This window comes from Onychostoma macrolepis, chromosome 19 (genome assembly GCF_012432095.1).
Source record: "Onychostoma macrolepis isolate SWU-2019 chromosome 19, ASM1243209v1, whole genome shotgun sequence".
Taxonomy (NCBI): Eukaryota; Metazoa; Chordata; class Actinopteri; order Cypriniformes; family Cyprinidae; genus Onychostoma; species Onychostoma macrolepis.
The window spans coordinates 25100151-25118066 of NC_081173.1; the positions used below are offsets into that span (position 1 = coordinate 25100151).

General features: G+C 36.9%; 2 protein-coding genes across 2 annotated transcripts; both read right to left on the reverse strand.

The window, feature by feature from the left end:
- Positions 1-2243: 2243 nt before the first annotated feature.
- On the reverse strand, positions 2244-7133 carry smim13 (small integral membrane protein 13). The gene is made up of 3 exons (XM_058753576.1): positions 6944-7133; positions 5922-6011; positions 2244-3676 (listed from the first exon to the last, which is right to left on the reverse strand). Exons 2-3 carry the CDS (start codon positions 5995-5997, stop codon positions 3486-3488), a joined length of 267 nt encoding a protein of 88 aa, XP_058609559.1. The 5' UTR covers positions 5998-6011; positions 6944-7133; the 3' UTR covers positions 2244-3485.
- Positions 7134-9353: 2220 nt separating this feature from the next.
- LOC131525161 (E3 ubiquitin-protein ligase TRIM39-like) lies at positions 9354-12366 on the reverse strand. Its single transcript, XM_058752532.1, has 6 exons — positions 11815-12366; positions 11570-11665; positions 10711-10899; positions 10552-10619; positions 9971-10041; positions 9354-9859 (listed from the first exon to the last, which is right to left on the reverse strand). The coding sequence occupies exons 1-6, from the start codon at positions 12364-12366 to the stop codon at positions 9354-9356; spliced, it is 1482 nt and encodes a 493-aa protein (XP_058608515.1).
- Positions 12367-17916: the final 5550 nt, after the last annotated feature.

Below are 17916 nucleotides of genomic sequence, written 5' to 3' on the forward strand. Positions count from 1 at the left end.
ACCTAGTTTCTGAACACACCAGGAGGTAACAACATATTTTTCTATCTAGATGTTAACGGTTAGGCCTATATACAAATACAAAAAGTAGCCTGCACAATATAGGGGTCTGCAGTATCAAGATGCAAATATACCTACTTTTCCATGTCCAGTATGTGCATAATTTTAGTATAGATGTATGTGAATATGTGCACTGTTAAGCATTAAACCATTTCCAAACGCTTCCAAAAACCTTTAATGACCCCCGATGTTGACATGCAACAGCAAGGTCCCTTACATTGCTGAGCTGAGTGTGTTTGCCGTGCCACTAACAATGACACCACAGGTGTTTTCAGCGATGATATTGCAACCCTGAAGCAGAAAAGCAAGAGTAAGGTGGAGGGGAAAAAGAGAACAGGAAGGTCTGACCTGTGAATACAGTGGCGACCGGAGCAGCGCTGGCGATGTCATTTCCGTGGCTTACCACAACCATTTCCTGTGAAGTATTCTAAGGCCTCGAAATTACAGCTTCTGTGCATGGCAAAGCCTCTCTTACCTCTTTCATTTCGTAAATGCTGCATATATTTCAATAGATTTTAAAACGTTGTGGACATACAAAGGGGTAGGCACCTCTCTTTAAACATATATTCTGACAGTTTATGCTTAAGTGCTTGACATCTTGCGTTTCTGGTCAAACACTGCTGGCAAAGTTTTTCTGAGCTCTTTCATTTCATTTACCCAGAGCATATTTTATCATTTTTTTAAATAATATGGATAGAGAGAGGAGCATGGACTGCTGCTAATTAAAGCAGCTCATGTTCACAGTTCATGTTTACATGTTCACTTCCAGCAGGTGGCGCTCGGGAGATCAGAAGAGGGTTTTTTTGCCTTAAGATATTTGGCACCAAAAGTGTAATTATTAATTATTCAAACATATTAATTAAATAATTGATTAACACCGCCCAAGCAATTTCTCTCTATAAATGTTTAGGCCTAAATAAAACACCCTGTACAGTAGTCACAAACGACTCTGATTGGTCCATTATGATCAGCGCTGAGAAAAGTAACGCGTACGACGTGACAACGATGTTTATCTGGCTCTTCAGTAGCTGTATGGATATTATTTTAATATACCCGAGAAATGACAGTAATAAAAATTTAATAACGATACATAATGTTAGTCTTAAAATACAGGTTAAAATAGGAAAATTATTATTTAGACTCAACGTCAGGGGCAACTCCCGGGACTCTGAGCCATTTCATAAGCAGATGCAAGTACACAAAAGGTGATCAGAGTGCTATTGCATTTCTTAATAACAGTTAATAACATTCAATTATTTTATGAACATATCTATCTATCTATCTATCTATCATCACGCCTTCAGGCTCTGGTGTTATTTTATTTGCTTTTACTGCCATCTGGTGGACTTGTTTTGTAATGCAGCAAAAGTATTTCAGCTGAACATTACATGTTTAAATTTACTGAAGTAAGTGCACAATATTATAATTAAAGTTATACTGCAAACTCTAAAAGTGTTATTAATTTGAAGTTTTAATTTAGAAGCATTTTTATTATTATTATTAGAACGGTTGAAAAAGTTCACACCTTGAGGCCCTGCAGTATTATTTTATTAGCATTTTATTGCCACCTTGTGGATATTTTCAGTAGTGCAGCAAAATTTTCTGATGCAGAAAATGTGATCAAGAGTGCTTTTGCATTTAATAATAATAATAATAATAATGCGATTGACGTAAAATTATTACCATTATTAAATGACAAAAGTAGGCTCTACTAATACTACAATAGGGTTTAGGCAAACCAACATGTGTTAATATATGCAGCATTCATTCTAGTTTTTTTTTTTTCTCTTTAAGACTGATTAAAGCTAGTCAGTTTAAATTTTAAGCTAGAAGCCAATTAAATTTTTTGGAGACAATTAGATTTTTTTGAAAATACTTCACAACTTTATGCTCTACTGTGTTATTGTATATGCATTTTTAATGCCATCCAGGGGACTTTAGTTTTTTTTTACTACAGCGAAATCATTACAGTCGCACCAGGTAAATTCATGTGGCCACCAAATTGATTATAAAATACAAACCCAGGTGTTTTATGAGTAAGCACTGATTACTGAAGTACAAAACAACACCTGAGAAAAGAACTGTCTTTTAAATTACAGCAATAAGCCACCTGAGACTGTCAGAGTTAAGTTTTAAAAGTATGATTAAAACATGCAATAAAAATGAGTTCACATAAACAACTTAAATGTTTTATGAAATATTTATTATGAAGGGAAAACATCTACTGTCATAAAAGGGACCAAAAAAAAAAACATATAACAAAACATGTGACCGTCTACACTGCTGATAACGGCATTTCTTCAGAAGCTGACCTGTGGACAGTTTCACACACAGGCAGGGTCGGCTGACCTGAGGTCAGTGCAGCATTTCTAGCTCTAATGCTTCTCTAAAGCTGGGAACAGCAGGAGTATCCGAGATCCATCCGCTCAAACAGGACGACTTCAACCCAAGCCAGAGGCACAAGGATGTGGAGTGGAGGTGACCGATGGCAGCCATCATAAAGCACTATGCTGTGTTGGGAGCAAAGGAAATTTTACGAAGACATCCTAATATGCCTATTCTTAACATTATAGGGGTGTGCACTCCTGTCAAAATGTCTGTTTACTTTGTGACAAATAAAGAAGCTTTCATTGCACTTGTTGGACAAATTTGTATGGAAGTCACAATAAAAAAAAAATTAATTAAAAGGTAATTGCAACTTTAACTTCTTCACAATTATTATTTTTTTCTCAAAAAATAAACTAAAACTGTTCTAAAAGAAAAAAAAAATATCACAATTTTCAGGGGGTTTTTTTCCACACAATAGTAAATTTACAATTTTGTCTTTTTGTTTCTGCCATGGAATAAAAAAAATGAAAAAGGTAATACAATTCTGAAAAGAAAAATCTAGAAAGTCACAATTGGCTTTTTTATGTAAACTCAGAATTCAGAGGAAAAAAAAGTCAGAATTGTAAGATGCTTATATCTCTCGATTCTGTTTTTCCATCAGAATTGTGAGATAAAATTACTTTTTTTTATTCCGTGGTGGAAACGGCTTCCACACATGTCAGAACCAGTGTGGTGTCAGTTTGAATAGTAGTGCTGTTAGCTCACAGAAACACTGGACGTTTGGTCATCAGCTTGTTGTTTGTGAGCTTGAGTCATTAACAGATTGGTTAAACAGCAACAAATACATATCGATACGCTCTCACGTAAACATACTATACATCCGGAGTGGAGGGTAGCAGCGTGTTAGTCGGGACATGAGCGTGTGGCTGAGCCGGTTCATACAAAAAAACCGTGCCTTCAGACGGGCTGTGAACGAGTGTAACCATGATGAGTGGATGTGAAGGAAAGCACAGGTCCGTTACACAAGAAATGACCTCACGTCCAGCCTAAAACAGCATAACGGTTATGACGGTGAACTGGAGGAGATCTGGCTCAGGGCTTTATGTAGTGCTGTCAGGAGGGATGATCCTTTGGCGAGCGCTTTTGGGTCTGTGGCGGGGCGTCGGGGGCGAGCTGCGTTCACTCTCGGACTCGGAGGGCTCGGTTTCAGTCTGCGGAGAACCGGTGTCTCCCACCAACTCCCGCAGGAATTTAAACTTAGACAGGAAGAGCTGCCACACCACATACCACCCTAAAAAACAGGACACAAAGACACTGTCAATGTCTGGCTGTCAGGAGTACACTGGAACTAGGAATTCAGTGAACTAATGCACTTCAGATGCCTGACACATTTGATTTGCCTTTCATTTTGCTTGTGAAATGTTTAGCTGTTTGTAGGCAGCAGTTAACAGCAGCAAACTTTAAGATTCTGCAGTGTTGTGACCCAACTGTTACACTATGGAATGTCAAAACGTCTCACAAAATAATACTAAAATGTCAAATTTGTAACATAAAACCAATGAGAATCAAATGTAAATTATCTGAATGCATTATGGTAATAAGGATGTAGTGGGAAAATGTCAATATTTTCTCAATATTCATTTTATGCAAAATACGGTTTATGACAACTTGTTTCCCTTTCATTATTGGGTAAAATATGAGAAGTAAAGTAATTATTCAAATGAAAATAAAAATAGAATCAAATGTAAAACATATGGAACATTATGGCAATAAGACTTCACTAGAAAAAATGTAAATAATAATAATAATAATAATAATAATAATAATGTCAATGCAAAATATCCTAAAAAAACTTCACAGTAAAAAAATAAAAATAAATAAATAAATCTGGATGCATTATGGTAATGAGAATTTGGTGGTGTTTGGTTTTCAAACATTTTATTTATGCAAAATATAATAAATTTTTTTCCCTTTCATTATTGGGTGCAATATGAAAAGCAAAATAATTCAAATGAAAATAAAAATAGAATCAAATGTAAAACGTATGGAACATTATGGCAATAAGACTTTACTAGAAAAATGTAAATAATACTAATTAGAAGAAATATGAATTCATAAGAATAAAATGTAAAATATCTGAATGCATTATGGTAATAAGAATTTAGAGAGAAACTGTCATGCAAATAACGTCAGTATTTAAAATAGTAATTTTCTTAATGCAAAAGAAAATCATCAAATTGTCTTTTGATTTTGGGATACAATATGAAACAATTAACATAAGAATTTGTAAATATAAACATTCACAAATGCATTTTTAAAATCAAAAGTTGAGTAAGATTTACAGAACCTCAAGACACTTATCTTCTGAGACAGACAATACACACACAACAGTGTGTGACACAACATAGACATCTGTCTCCACATCCCACTGAGAGAAAATGCGGGAAAACGCCTCTCTCACATATGCATCAGCTCCTTTTCACCCCCTTCTTTCTCCTCACCCATCCTCCCTCCACCTGGTTCACTCACAATGGTCAATAGTATAATGTTCTACATGAATGCAAGTAAGGGTGTGGCATTCCATGCAAATGACCATCTGTCCTGAAAGGTGTTCATTCGGCTTGATCAATACAAATTCAAATTGTTAGTGCCTGTCTCCATTTCGGGGGATGTTTTGTCTTGGGCTGAGTACTTAAGGAAATCTTAAGGCCTTCTGTAGCCGGAATGAGCCCGTGGTATGAAGTGTGTTGTTCACACACTAAATACTATGTATTTTTCTAAAGTCGGGTATGCATCTTACTCTTAGATTCCTCTTTGAGATTTTGATGTCTTGTATTGATTTGATATCTTTGAATTGGCATAATACATATTTACCTGACTGATAATAAATTGTTACATTTGATTCACATATTCTGACACTTTAGTTAACCCAGAAAAAGCATCTTCCTCATGACTAGCAATACACACGAGTGTTGGCATGTTCAGTGCAGTGAGTGACCTACATGAATCTGATCCAAGCCTGCGTCTGACATGATGACAACTTCTCAAATGACATACTGGACATTGCACACTTACATAACAGCTGAGAGGTTTCTACAGTCCAGAAAACCATTTTACTGCTCCTGTGCCCTTAACAGATGTGAATCAGTCAGAGAGACCTTGACTAAAGTCAACACTCAACTCTCTGTGAACTCTGGAAATGAGACGTCTGTGTTGCTGACCGTCAGCAAATCTGGTCTATTTTTGTGGTGCTTGACTGAACAGACCACATTCTCACACATGAGCCCATAATTCAAAGCTGTGAAGTCGCTGTAGAGAAATCCTGTAACTGAAGGTGTGGCTTTTTCCTCAGAAATGTGACAAGGTTCATGACCATCAGATCACGGAGTAAGCAACCACTGCGATAGACTTCACAGAATCATGCAATTCCCCGAATTTCTAGTTTAAGTTAAGCTACAGTGACCCCAAAAGTATTCAGACAATCGAGTCAAACTTTAAAATGGCATGATGAAGGATTGCAGGATCTTTTATCTTACCGAAGAGCATGAAGAGGAGGACACATATCAGCGTGGCCACAATCACCAACACGGTCAAACCAACACTCTGCCACATCCTCCTCTTCTTTCCTATAAATAAAAATAAAACAAAAAACACACCTTCACATCTGCATGTGCTCTATAAGCTCACCATGTTTAATATCACAATTCCTGAAGGACCCGCATGAATGATGTCTGATATCATATCAGTATGCATGATTTGCATACCCAATACAATACATCTGATAAAGATTTCAAATATCATACGTAAAAAAAAGCATAATCATAGGATCAAATGTATCTGCTCAGAACTGTATGCACCTTTTCAGAATATGCAACCTGTTGACATTAACGTATTGTGTATTATTGTAAATATTGTAAATCATAAAAGTAAAAAAAAAAAAAAAAAAAAAAAAGAATAGGACAATAAATATTATTGTTTTTTTTTAATACAGCATTAACTAAAATATTTACAAATATATTTATAAATTATTACATTTACACAAATGCATTCACAGGCATACTGTTTTGTTATCTTTTAGTGTAATCATATATATACATATATTTTTTTAAACAAAAGCTAATCATCTTACATTTTTTGAAAGGTGCATGTACAATGCAAATCATATACACACACACACACAGACACATATATAAATACATACATACACAAACAAACACAAGCATATTTATCATACGTTATGCCACACTACACAAAGCTACAAAGTAACAATGCAATCAATGTACCATGGCATTACTATGTTTTAGGTTATACCAATATGGTAATCTGTACCAAATGGTAATACTATGGAACTTTAAACTATACCATGATAGTTAAAAGTTATAATAAAAAGTGTAGAAAAAACAGATATTATGATCTTTTGAACTCATATAATAAATCGCTTTTTGCATGTGTGATATCAGTATAAAATGATCGTACTAATACGCAGAGCAGTCTGCGTCTAATATGAGTCATGCAGATGAAAGTGTTTGATTATGATCAGATTTATGACCGGACTTACAGACGTTCACGCTCGTCTTCACGCCGAATCCCGCGGGGACGGAGGCCGGTAGCGCATGTCACGGAGAGTCTCAAATGTTCTCCTTATCTACATCATTGAACCATTTACAGAGAAAAGAGAAGAGCGAGAAAACAGCGAACCAGAGCCTCAACAACACACTCAATCTGAGGATGACCCGGAAGCGCTCGTACTTACCATTCCGCCGCGTGGACTTGTGGGAATTGTAGTGTCGCGTACTTCTTTGATTTAATGGTGGTTGCCAAACCGTCTGTAGCTGTGTCCCAAAGCTAAGTGTACACACTTCGGAGTGCGCATTTTAAGTGCGAATGCGTCACACCGACACTACTGAGACTGTCCCAATGTGAAGTGTACACACTCCGAAGTGTGTACACTTAGCTTTGGGACACAGCTTGTGTCTGCCATCGACTAGATTGGAGTGTGAAGCAGCATTAATAAGAAATTAATAAGGAAGAGAAAAAAAAAATCACGCAATGTTATTATAATACATGTTCAGTGTCTCTTCTTTACTCTTCTTGTTTTTTTGTAGATGTGTCTGCCCTTTGTTTCCCTGTCCCACATTTTTTATATTTTAATCTGCTTTTCATTGTGTTATTTAAATTAAGTGTCTATATATTTCATTGCCTGTGTTAATGATTTGGTTATGTTATTTTCTTTTATATTGTTTACTTAAGTTATTTAAGGAATATGAAAAAAAATTGAAAGTTAATTACGTTGTCTGTTTTGAATGTGTACTATGTTTAATCGTTGGATTTTTGGGTTTTTATTTGTTTATATGTCTTGTGGTAGTAAAGTCTTTTATTTTGATATTCACCCGCGTAAGCGGATATATTGTGGCCTGCTCAAAACATTTTAGTATGGAGTGCAGCTAAGACGCACATGGTCGAGTCACTCAAAGGTTTAGCTCCTGGTTTAGATGGAGAATAAGGTAAAATATTGACTTTATCTGTATTTTTTTGGATTTCCTTTTTTGTAATGTAATATGGTTATCCGCATTTGATTTGATGCATGTATGTTTGTTTATATTATGTTTTGTTTGTTTTTCTTATACAAAGCTCTTACGGTGATTTGTGATGTCTTACGGCATTTGACGGTGATTACTGCAAATCTACGGTGACGGACCTTTAAATAAAGCTCATTATGAATCATCAGTCGAAGAGTTCAACATTTCTTAAGCCAGCGAGCTACGGTCTGTTTGGCCCGATTGTCCAGCTTTGCATTGCCTTGTACTCCCACATGTGCAGTGGAGGTACCCAGAAATGTCAGACCTATCATTATATTCTTGACTCTGAGCAAATTCGTAAGAATCTTGATTTATGTAAACTGCCCATAGAGTCTGAACAAATAACTGCCCTGGATAGCTAAACTTGTACTCTATTAAAGGGGTCATCGGATGCCTATTTGATTGTAGTTGATATGATTCTTAATTAAAAGTCTATAACATACTTTGGTTAAAATTTCTCAATGGAAGTATAAAACAACACTCTTTTTACCCTGTCAAAAACAGCTTTTCACAGCAAGCCCATTCAGTGCATTTCCCTTTAAATGCTAATGAGCTCTGCTGACCCCGCCCCTCTCCCTCCATGGGGTGACTAGCTGTTCTCTGAGAGACTGTAAACTTTGGCCGCATTCATCTTGAAACTTGCTAACTAGCATATTATTAGGAAAGTCAAAAAACTTATACTCACTTCTTCTGGAGGTGAAGCTGAGTCACAAATGATTTGTGCGAACATAGACTCATTTAGACGCATTCCCTTCAAAAACAAACGTACTCCACTGTGTCTTCAGTTGGGAGTAAATGACGACTGCTATGTTCATTATTACATCCAACAAGAAAACTTAGGAGACATTCTTGCATGTCTACAACCGCTCTGGCATCGAAACAATGGCGGACCGATGACAGCTCACTCAGGGCGGGTCTAAGGTAAGACGGCCGTGTCAATCAACGATCGTGGGAGGGGCCTGGGTCCGTGTGACATCACACAGCCAAGAATCTGAGAACGGCTCAATTTGAAAAAGAGGATATTATTTTTAGGGATTAAATAAAAACCACTGGGTGAATTTTTATCATTATAGGGTGGATGTGTACACTGCCAACACACATTTCAGTTCAAACAACATGAGCACAAAAGTGAGTTTTGCATCCGATGAACCAAAAATTGATACATAATTGGTAGATCCATAATTTGAACCTCTGAATATATACAGCTGCATTTATCAAGGTTATCATAGTTTGATTTATTTTAATCTAAACTTTTTACAGATCATTTCATGTTGTCAGGTGTAGATGGGAGAAAAAAAAAAGACATATTTATGAAACACTGAAAAAATATTTGAGCATTATATTTTTACATAATGATGTGTAATGATCAGTGGGCTTAAATTTTTACCTTCATTGTGTAGGCATGGGCATATATGGATAGAGTTTTTCAGTGAAAGACTGACCGGCGTAAAAGTTGAAACAAGAGCCAGACTCCACATTATAAAAGGAGACCAGACCCTCCTCATAATCCACAAACACACCGACCCGCTGCGGCTTCACTGTATTCATATACAGACACAAATCAGAATGAGCTATGTATTCATTACCATTCCTCAGAGCCACAGTCCAGTATCCATTTTTAAGACACGGTGTGATCTTTCCCTTCCTGTCAATGGATTCTCTGGCCACTCCTAAAGTCCAGTCAGTCATTCCCTTCACCTGCACCTCAAAATAAAATCTCCCTGAAGAGAATCCCTCCTTTCCCAGGACATGTACACATCTATAAGATCTCTTTTTGTTGTCTCGTTTCACAGTTGCCTCGTTTGACAGTTTCTCCCAAGTGTCTCTCACTTGTTTTCTATCATCAGACAGGATGTGATAAGCATGAACTGTATCAGGATCCAGAGTCACATCCACTGAGAAAACAGAATATTAATCACAACCTCACCCTACAAAGATTTTGTGATGTTGTAATATTTAACTTTAAGATGAATGTACTCTAGTGTAGTTCAGACAGCACACTGTACCTGCATAGTACTGCATCCACTTCAGCTCTGTAGAGACACATGACAATAAAACATCATGAAATGTTTTCAAACTTGAAATTAATATCCAGCACCACTAAGCCGTTTGAACTTTAAGCCAGACATTTCAGACACACAAATTCTAATGAAGAACATGTTTGCGTCTTAAACAACTGATACCTATCAACTTGATTTAACATTAATGAATACAAACAGCATATGCCATATACTGTATATTTGCCATCAGCACAGACAACTAAGAAATATACCTCAATCATGTGATTGTTAAAATAGCAAATAAAATAAATCCTATAAACAAGCTTTTAACTAGTCCTACAAATATGTTTTTGCTGGATGTATTGAGTATATTACACATATTTTGACTACATGTTTGATAATCTAATTATATATTACTATTTTCTAACTAGCTGGTTTATGTTAACAGATCACAATGCAAGGTTCAATACTCAAGAAACTGATTCCCTTAAATAAAGCAGATCTGTATGGTCACATACCAGTATGAGTGATTTTCTCATCTAGAGTTTCCTTCAAATCAAAGAGAACGCTCTTCACATGCAACAGACTCAGGAGCGTACACGCTGATCTCAGGCAAGTAGATGGTGTTTGTAGGGCTGCACAGGGATGAATAAATCTACAGCAGGAGAGAGGAGAAGTCCTTCAGCATGGGGAGTGTTAAACTGTCATATACTGCATTATTGTTGATCAGAGAGATGTTCACTGACCTGTAGGAGGTGGAGGTGATCTTCAGTGTGTGAGAGCTGCTCCAGCTCAGTGTTTCTCATCTTTAGCTCAGTGTTTCTCATCTTTAGCTCAGTGATCTCCTGCTCCAGATCTTTAATGAGCTCTCGCTCCTGTTTCTCTGCTGCTTTCTGCTGCTCCTCCATCATCTCCAGCACTTCAGTATAAAATCTCTAAGGCAAGAATCAGTGTTACTATTGCTCATACTTCAGTGTTTTAAGGGGTTTTAAAAATTCCTCAACCAAAGTATTAAACTTCGTCCTGTACCATTTGCACTGAATGATTCCTCAAATCATGCGTCTTGTTGAGGAGAGGTGTGATATTACTTTACTAAGTGATCAGATTTCAGATATTTGCCTGGCAGTGAACAGCACGATTGTGAGAGTGTCATTGCTTTTATACAGTAATTAATATTTAGATTAAGACTTAGCCTACTTTGTATCTTTTTGCCCCACCATTGAAAACAGTCTAAACAAACCACAACAGAATTAACTGCTAAGCATGTTCAAACCACACACCTTATTTTCTGAGTTTGTGCGAATGATACAAAGACTGAATGGAGCAGTTATTTGCTTAAGTCAGTTAATTGAGTGAATGAATCAAAAATCAATTACTCATTCATTAAGGATGCCATCTACTGGTGTAATGGTGTAACCTGCAGAAAGAGTCGCTGTAAAATCCCCAACACTAAAACAGAGACTGACAATCTGAACAAACACAGACAAGTGGAGTGATACAAACTGTCAAAAGTCCCAGTACTGCTGGAATGTATATTCTAGAACTCTTGGAGGAGCAGAACTAAATGATCCAAACACATTAAATGAACTGAATTCAATTACTTACTTTTCTGATTTCTGCTGAGTGTTTGATGTCTTGAATATTTTTGATTTTTTTCAGGATCAACTGCTGCACATCCTTCTGTGTCTTCATCAGTTGCATCTATAGACAAAGAAAAACACAGACACATTTATCATAACGGATATTTACTGTGTGCACTTCTGTGGAAACTTACAGCATTTTCCTTTTAGGATTTTGTTTGATATGAGCCTATTAAATGCACTTTAAAGCCAGTTGTTAGCAACTCTTACCTTCTTTTCTTCAATCTCCTCTTCTAGAGGAACAGTGTTGTGGTTCTTGTGGTCTGTCACAGTGCACATCAGACACACACATGTCTGATCATCTCTACAGAACAGCTCCAGAGGTCTCTCATGTTTCTGACATATATAGTCCTCCAGATTACTCACAGGCTCCATCAGTTTGTGTTTCTTTAAACCTGCCACTCTCAAATGAGGCTGCAGGTGAGTTTCACAGTAAGAGCTCTGACACACCAGACACGACTTCAGGGCTTGCAGCTTTCTTTCCTCACAGAAATCACACAGAACTTCAGGTTTTTCCTCTGGATTTTTATTTTTATAGTGACCTGTGAGCTCTCTGAGTGTGGTATTAATCTTGAGATCAGGTCTTTGGTTGAATGTTTCTTTACAGTATGGACAGTTGCAGGTCTGGCTGTTGTCCCAGCACTTATTCAGACAGGTCTTGCAGAAGTTGTGTCCACTTGGAGTGCTGACTGGATCAGTGAACACATCCAGACATATAGAGCACTGAAGCTCCTCAGTCAGTGGACCACAGGAGGATGACATGACTTCAAAGAGAATTTATGAAAATAAACCACCAACACTTACAGTTTGGACACACTTAAATGGATAGTTACCCAAAAATGAAAAATGGTTGTTAATTTACTCACCCCTATGCCATCCAATATGTAGGTGACTTGTTGGTGTCAGAACATTAAAGTATTTCAAAATATTTTTTAGATCTTACACCTTGCCTGGGAGTCATTTTTGGGTGAACTATCCCTTTAAATCAATTTAAGCTTCTTATGGTCTTAAAAACTTTCATCAAAAACTTATTCTGAAATGCTTGAACAGAAATTGTGAACAGAAATTCTTCCCACAAAATAAACAAATCAATATCAAGTGTTATTTCGTCTTGTTTTATGGTTATGTGATTTGCAGTCAAGCATATCTGAATTTTTTTTTTTTTTTTTTTTACCTCTTCACAAAATGTATGATACACCAAATTTGCTTTTAAACCAGTCAAACGCCATAGGCTACTTTTAATACAACTCTTATTCAATTTCAGTTAAAACAGCCAACGTAGCAAATATTTGACATGCTAAAACTTGGTTCAGTTCAACTTATTCCAGTTTGACCTGACCACTTCTATTAGAAACCTGTTCAGGACAATTTCTCCTATATTTCTATCACTTACCTGTGAGTATCAGATGTGTTCACAAGGGTCTTTGAACGGTTAAATAAATATTCTGTTGTTTAAAGAGTTTGGCCGTTTAGGGCATCCATGTTGTTCATAATGTCTATTCGTATTCGTCCTGTAGAACTGCAATCACGCTCATAACATAAGTACGCTACTAAAAATAAAGCCCCTCTCTGAATACCAGTTACGCCAACTGATGTTGCTCTTCACTATCGCCATCTGGGCTACTGAGAGAGTGATGGCACTCCATATTCCCCATCTTACTATAATAACAGTAGGCTACTTATAACATTTCTTTTTAAATGGCTTTAAGTAAAAGCACATAATTTTCTCAGGAGTGAGGTAAACATCATCTTATAAATGCTTACACTAACGTTGTGATGAGCCGTTAGTGTAGTGATAAATGCAATTTATCCTGTGATGAAACACTGGATTTTCAACATCATTACTCCAGTGTTCAGTGTCACATGATTCTTCATATATTCTAATATGCTGAATTTTTGCTCAAGAAACGTGTATTATTATCAATGTTAGTCTATCAATGAAAACAGGTGTGTACAATTTTTTTTTCAGGATACTTTGATGAATAGAAAGTTCAAAAGAACAGCATTTAGCTGAAATTGAAATATTTTGTAACATTATAAATGTCTTTGCTGTCACTTTTGATCAATTTAGTGCATCCTTGTTGAACAAAGGTAATATTTCTGTAATAAATAAATAAATAAAAAGCCTTACGGACTCCAATCTTTTGAACAGTAATGAAAATGGCATGATCAAATGAATTGTTGGATCAAAAAATATGGAATAAACAATGATGGATCAAATACAAACTACTAACAAATTAGTCTATTTCTGCATGTCATATTTTTTTCAGATGTTATAAAGCATTGTTTTCATCTTGTAGCTCATTAATGGTGTAAATTTATTTATTGAATTTGACAGGTGTGAATGATGATCAGTGGGGTTGAGTTTTCATGGTCATTGTTATAGCCTGGGCTAACATATGGACAGAGTTTCCCTTTGAAAGGCTGTCCAGTGTAAGAGTAGATATGGGAGCTGGACTCTGCATCATAAAAGGAGATCAGACCCTCCTCATAATCCACAAACACACCGACCCGCTGCGGCTTCACTCTCACTGAGATTCTAACAGGGGGATTAGCACAGTTAATGTATTCATTCCCATTCCTCAAAATAAATGTCCACCATTCATTTCTGGGACTCGGTAAGATCTCTTCTTTTCTGTTAATGGATTCTTGAGCCACTCCTACATCCCAGTTAGTCTTTCCCTTCACCTGCACCTCAAAATAAAATCTCCCTGAGGAGAATCCCTCCTTTCCCAGGATATATACATAGTAATTAAATCTCTCTGGGTTGTCTGGGAGGTCGTGTCTATAGTCTCCATGTCTCACTTGTTTTCCATCAACAGACAGGATGAGGTTTGGATGAGTCGTGTCAGGATCAAGAGTCACATCCACTGAGAAAACAGAGAATATGAATTACAACCTGACAATATAAAGATTTTTTGATGATTTTTTTAATATTTGGTGATTTTAGTTTTTAAGCTGTGAATATATGAATGTAATCTAGCGTAGTTCATACAGCACACTGTACCTGCATACTGTCGCATCCACTGAATTACAAATTGATTTGGACATGTATCCACACAATTTTGACAGAATAACAGTGAAAATGACCTGCTTTCTTCAAGAAGAACAGTGAGGTGCTGATAATGAGCCACAAACACATGATCACATACTTCTCTTATTTCAGCTTGAACCAGAATCATTCTTCAGTACTGATATTAAAAGATGATAAATATGTGTATCTGTACATTGTATTTGATAAAGACATACCAGTTTGTGTGAATTTCTCATGCAGAGTTTCCTGCAGTTGTGTCAGAGCTCTCCTCAGAGTCTCCAGTCTCTCACGAGTGTTCACACTGATCTCAGGCCAGTTCCAGGTGTTTGTGGGGCTGCACAGGGATGAATAAATCTACAGCAGGAGAGAGGAGACATCCTTCAGCATGGGGAGTGTTAAACTGTCATATCCTGCATTATCGTTGATCAGAGAGATGTTCACTGACCTGTAGGAGGTGGAGGTGATCTTCAGTGTGTGAGAGCTGCTCCAGCTCAGTGTTTCTCATCTTTAGCTCAGTGATCTCCTGCTCCAGATCTTTAATGAGCTCTTGCTCCTGTTTCTCTGCTGCTTTCTGCTGCTCCTCCATCATCTCCAGCACTTCAGTCTGACATCTCTCAATGGAGCGGATGAGATCAGTGAAGAGTTCAACATGGGCTTCTACATCCTCCTCTGTTTAATAAACAAATTATTAGTTGTGTTTGCTACGGCAAGAATCGGTGTAAACATTGCTCATTATGTAAGTGCTTTAAGGGTTTTCACAATCCCTCAAGTGAAGTATTAATCTTTGTCCTGCACTGTTTGCACCCCCCTGGTGTTCGTTTTTCAAGTCTTTTTCTGTGCGGTGGTGTGCTTGATGAAGAATTAAGTTTGCGAACAGAAAGACTGCAAAAATGCATTACCAAGAGTGTGCTTCTTTAATAAATAAGTAAAAAAGTACTTTTCATATAAATAAAGTGAAAATCATTCATGCACTAATTCATTTTTTATTTTTTTACAGGTTATTGACTTACATGGAGGTTCATCTATACTTAGTCTTCTGTTTTCTCTTCCTTTTGTTGATGTTGATGAAGATTCTGATGAAATTTTTTTAATTTTTTTTGACAAACATCAAACAATTAAGCTCATTTGCTTCTTAATAATGAGTATATTTTTGATCACTCAAGTGTAAATTAAATCTGTCCTAACCCGAGAATGAAGTTAAAGTGATAAGTGATTTTAGTATTTGAGTATTCCAGTTTGACATAAACCGTACTAAACCAGACGACTTCCATTAGAAAGCTGTTCATCTCAATTTCCGTCACTTACCTGTGAGAATCAGACGTGTCCACAAGCATCTTTAAATGGCTCATTAATTCATTAATTCTGTTGTTTAAAGAGTTTGATTGTTTCAGGCGTCCTTTCACTTTCTCTGAAAGTCTCACTGAAAATATGCCAGAGCTCCTCAGGACTAGTTTTTCTAGATACCAGTAGACTTTCTGTTGGAGAAAAATAGTTTGACAAACCCAAACTACAGGTATGTAGAACCTCAAACTGGCATGACACGGCTATAAAAACCATAAGTGCTTTTCAAAGTTTTCACACAACAACTCTATGGAGTATTTATCATCATTTTCCACACTTGTTCTGATACTCTGGCCTCCTCCGTGGATCTGGTGCATCATAATGAATCTTTAATGAGATATATTTCTCATTAAATACTCCACAGAGTTGTCCTGTGATATATATATATATATACAGGTGCTGGTCATATAATTAGAATATCATCAAAAAGTTGATTTCACTAATTCCATTCATAAAGTGAAACTTGTATATTATATTCATTCATTACACACAGACTGATATATTTCAAATGTTTATTTCTTTTAATTTTGATGATTAGAGCTTACAGCTCATGAAAGTCAAAAATCAGTATCTCAAAATATTAGAATATTACTTAAGACCAATACAAAGAAAGGATTTTTAGAAATCTTGGCTAACTGAAAAGTATGAAAATGAAAAGTATGAGCATGTACAGCACTCAATACTTAGTTGGGGCTCCTTTTGCCTGAATTACTGCAGCAATGCGGTGTGGCATGTAGTCGATCAGTCTGTGGCACTGCTCAGGTGTTATGAGAGCCCAGGTTGCTCTGATAGTGGCCTTCAGCTCATCTGCATTGTTGGGTCTGGTGTCTCTCATCTTCCTCTTGACAATACCCCGCAGATTCTCTATGGGGTTCAGGTCAGGCGAGTTTGCTGGCCAATCAAGCACAGTAACACTATGGTCATTGAACCAGCTTTTGGTACCTTTGGCAGTGTGGGCAGGTGCCAAGTCCTGCTGGAAAATGAAATCAGCATCTCCATAAAGCTTGTCAACAGAAGGAAGCATGAAGTGCTCTAAAATTTCCTGGTAGATGGCTGCGTTGACTGTGGACATCAGAAAACACAGTGGACCAACACCAGCAGATGACATGGCAGCCCAAATCATCACTGACTGTGGAAACTTCACACTGGACTTCAAGCAACATGGATTCTGTGCCTCTCCACTCTTCCTTCAGACGCTGGGACCTTGATTTCCAAATGAAATGTAAAATTTACTTTCATCTGAAAAGAGGACTTTGGACCACTGAGCAACAGTCCAGTTCTTTTTCTCCACAGCCCAGGTAAGACGCTTCTGACGTTGTCTCTGGTTCAGAAGTGGCTTGGTAGCTCTTTTCCTGAAGACGTCTGAGCGTGGTGACTCTTGATGCACTGACTCCAGCTTCAGTTCTCTCCTTGTGAAGCTCTCCCAAGTGTTTGAATCGGCTTTGCTTGACTGTATTCTCAAGCTTGCGGTCATCCCTGTTGCTTGTGCACCTTTTCCTACCCAAATTCTTCCTTCCAGTCAACTTTGCATTTAATATGCTTTGATACAGCACTCTGTAAACAGCCACACCTTTCAGTAATGACCTCTGTGACTTACCCTCTTTGTGGAGGCGTCAATGTTCGTCTTCTGGATCATTGCCAAGTCAGCAGTCTTCCCCATTATTGTGGTTTCAAAGAACAAGAGATACCCAGAATTTATACTGTAGGGATGGTCATTTATTCAAACTCAAATGTAAATATTCTGATATTTTGAGATACTGATTTTTGACTTTCATGAGCTGTAAGCTCTAATCATCAAAATTAAAAGAAATAAACATTTGAAATATATCAGTCTGTGTGTAATGAATGAATATAATATACAAGTTTCACTTTTTGAATGGAATTAGTGAAATAAATCAACTTTTTGATGATATTCTAATTATATGACCAGCACCTGT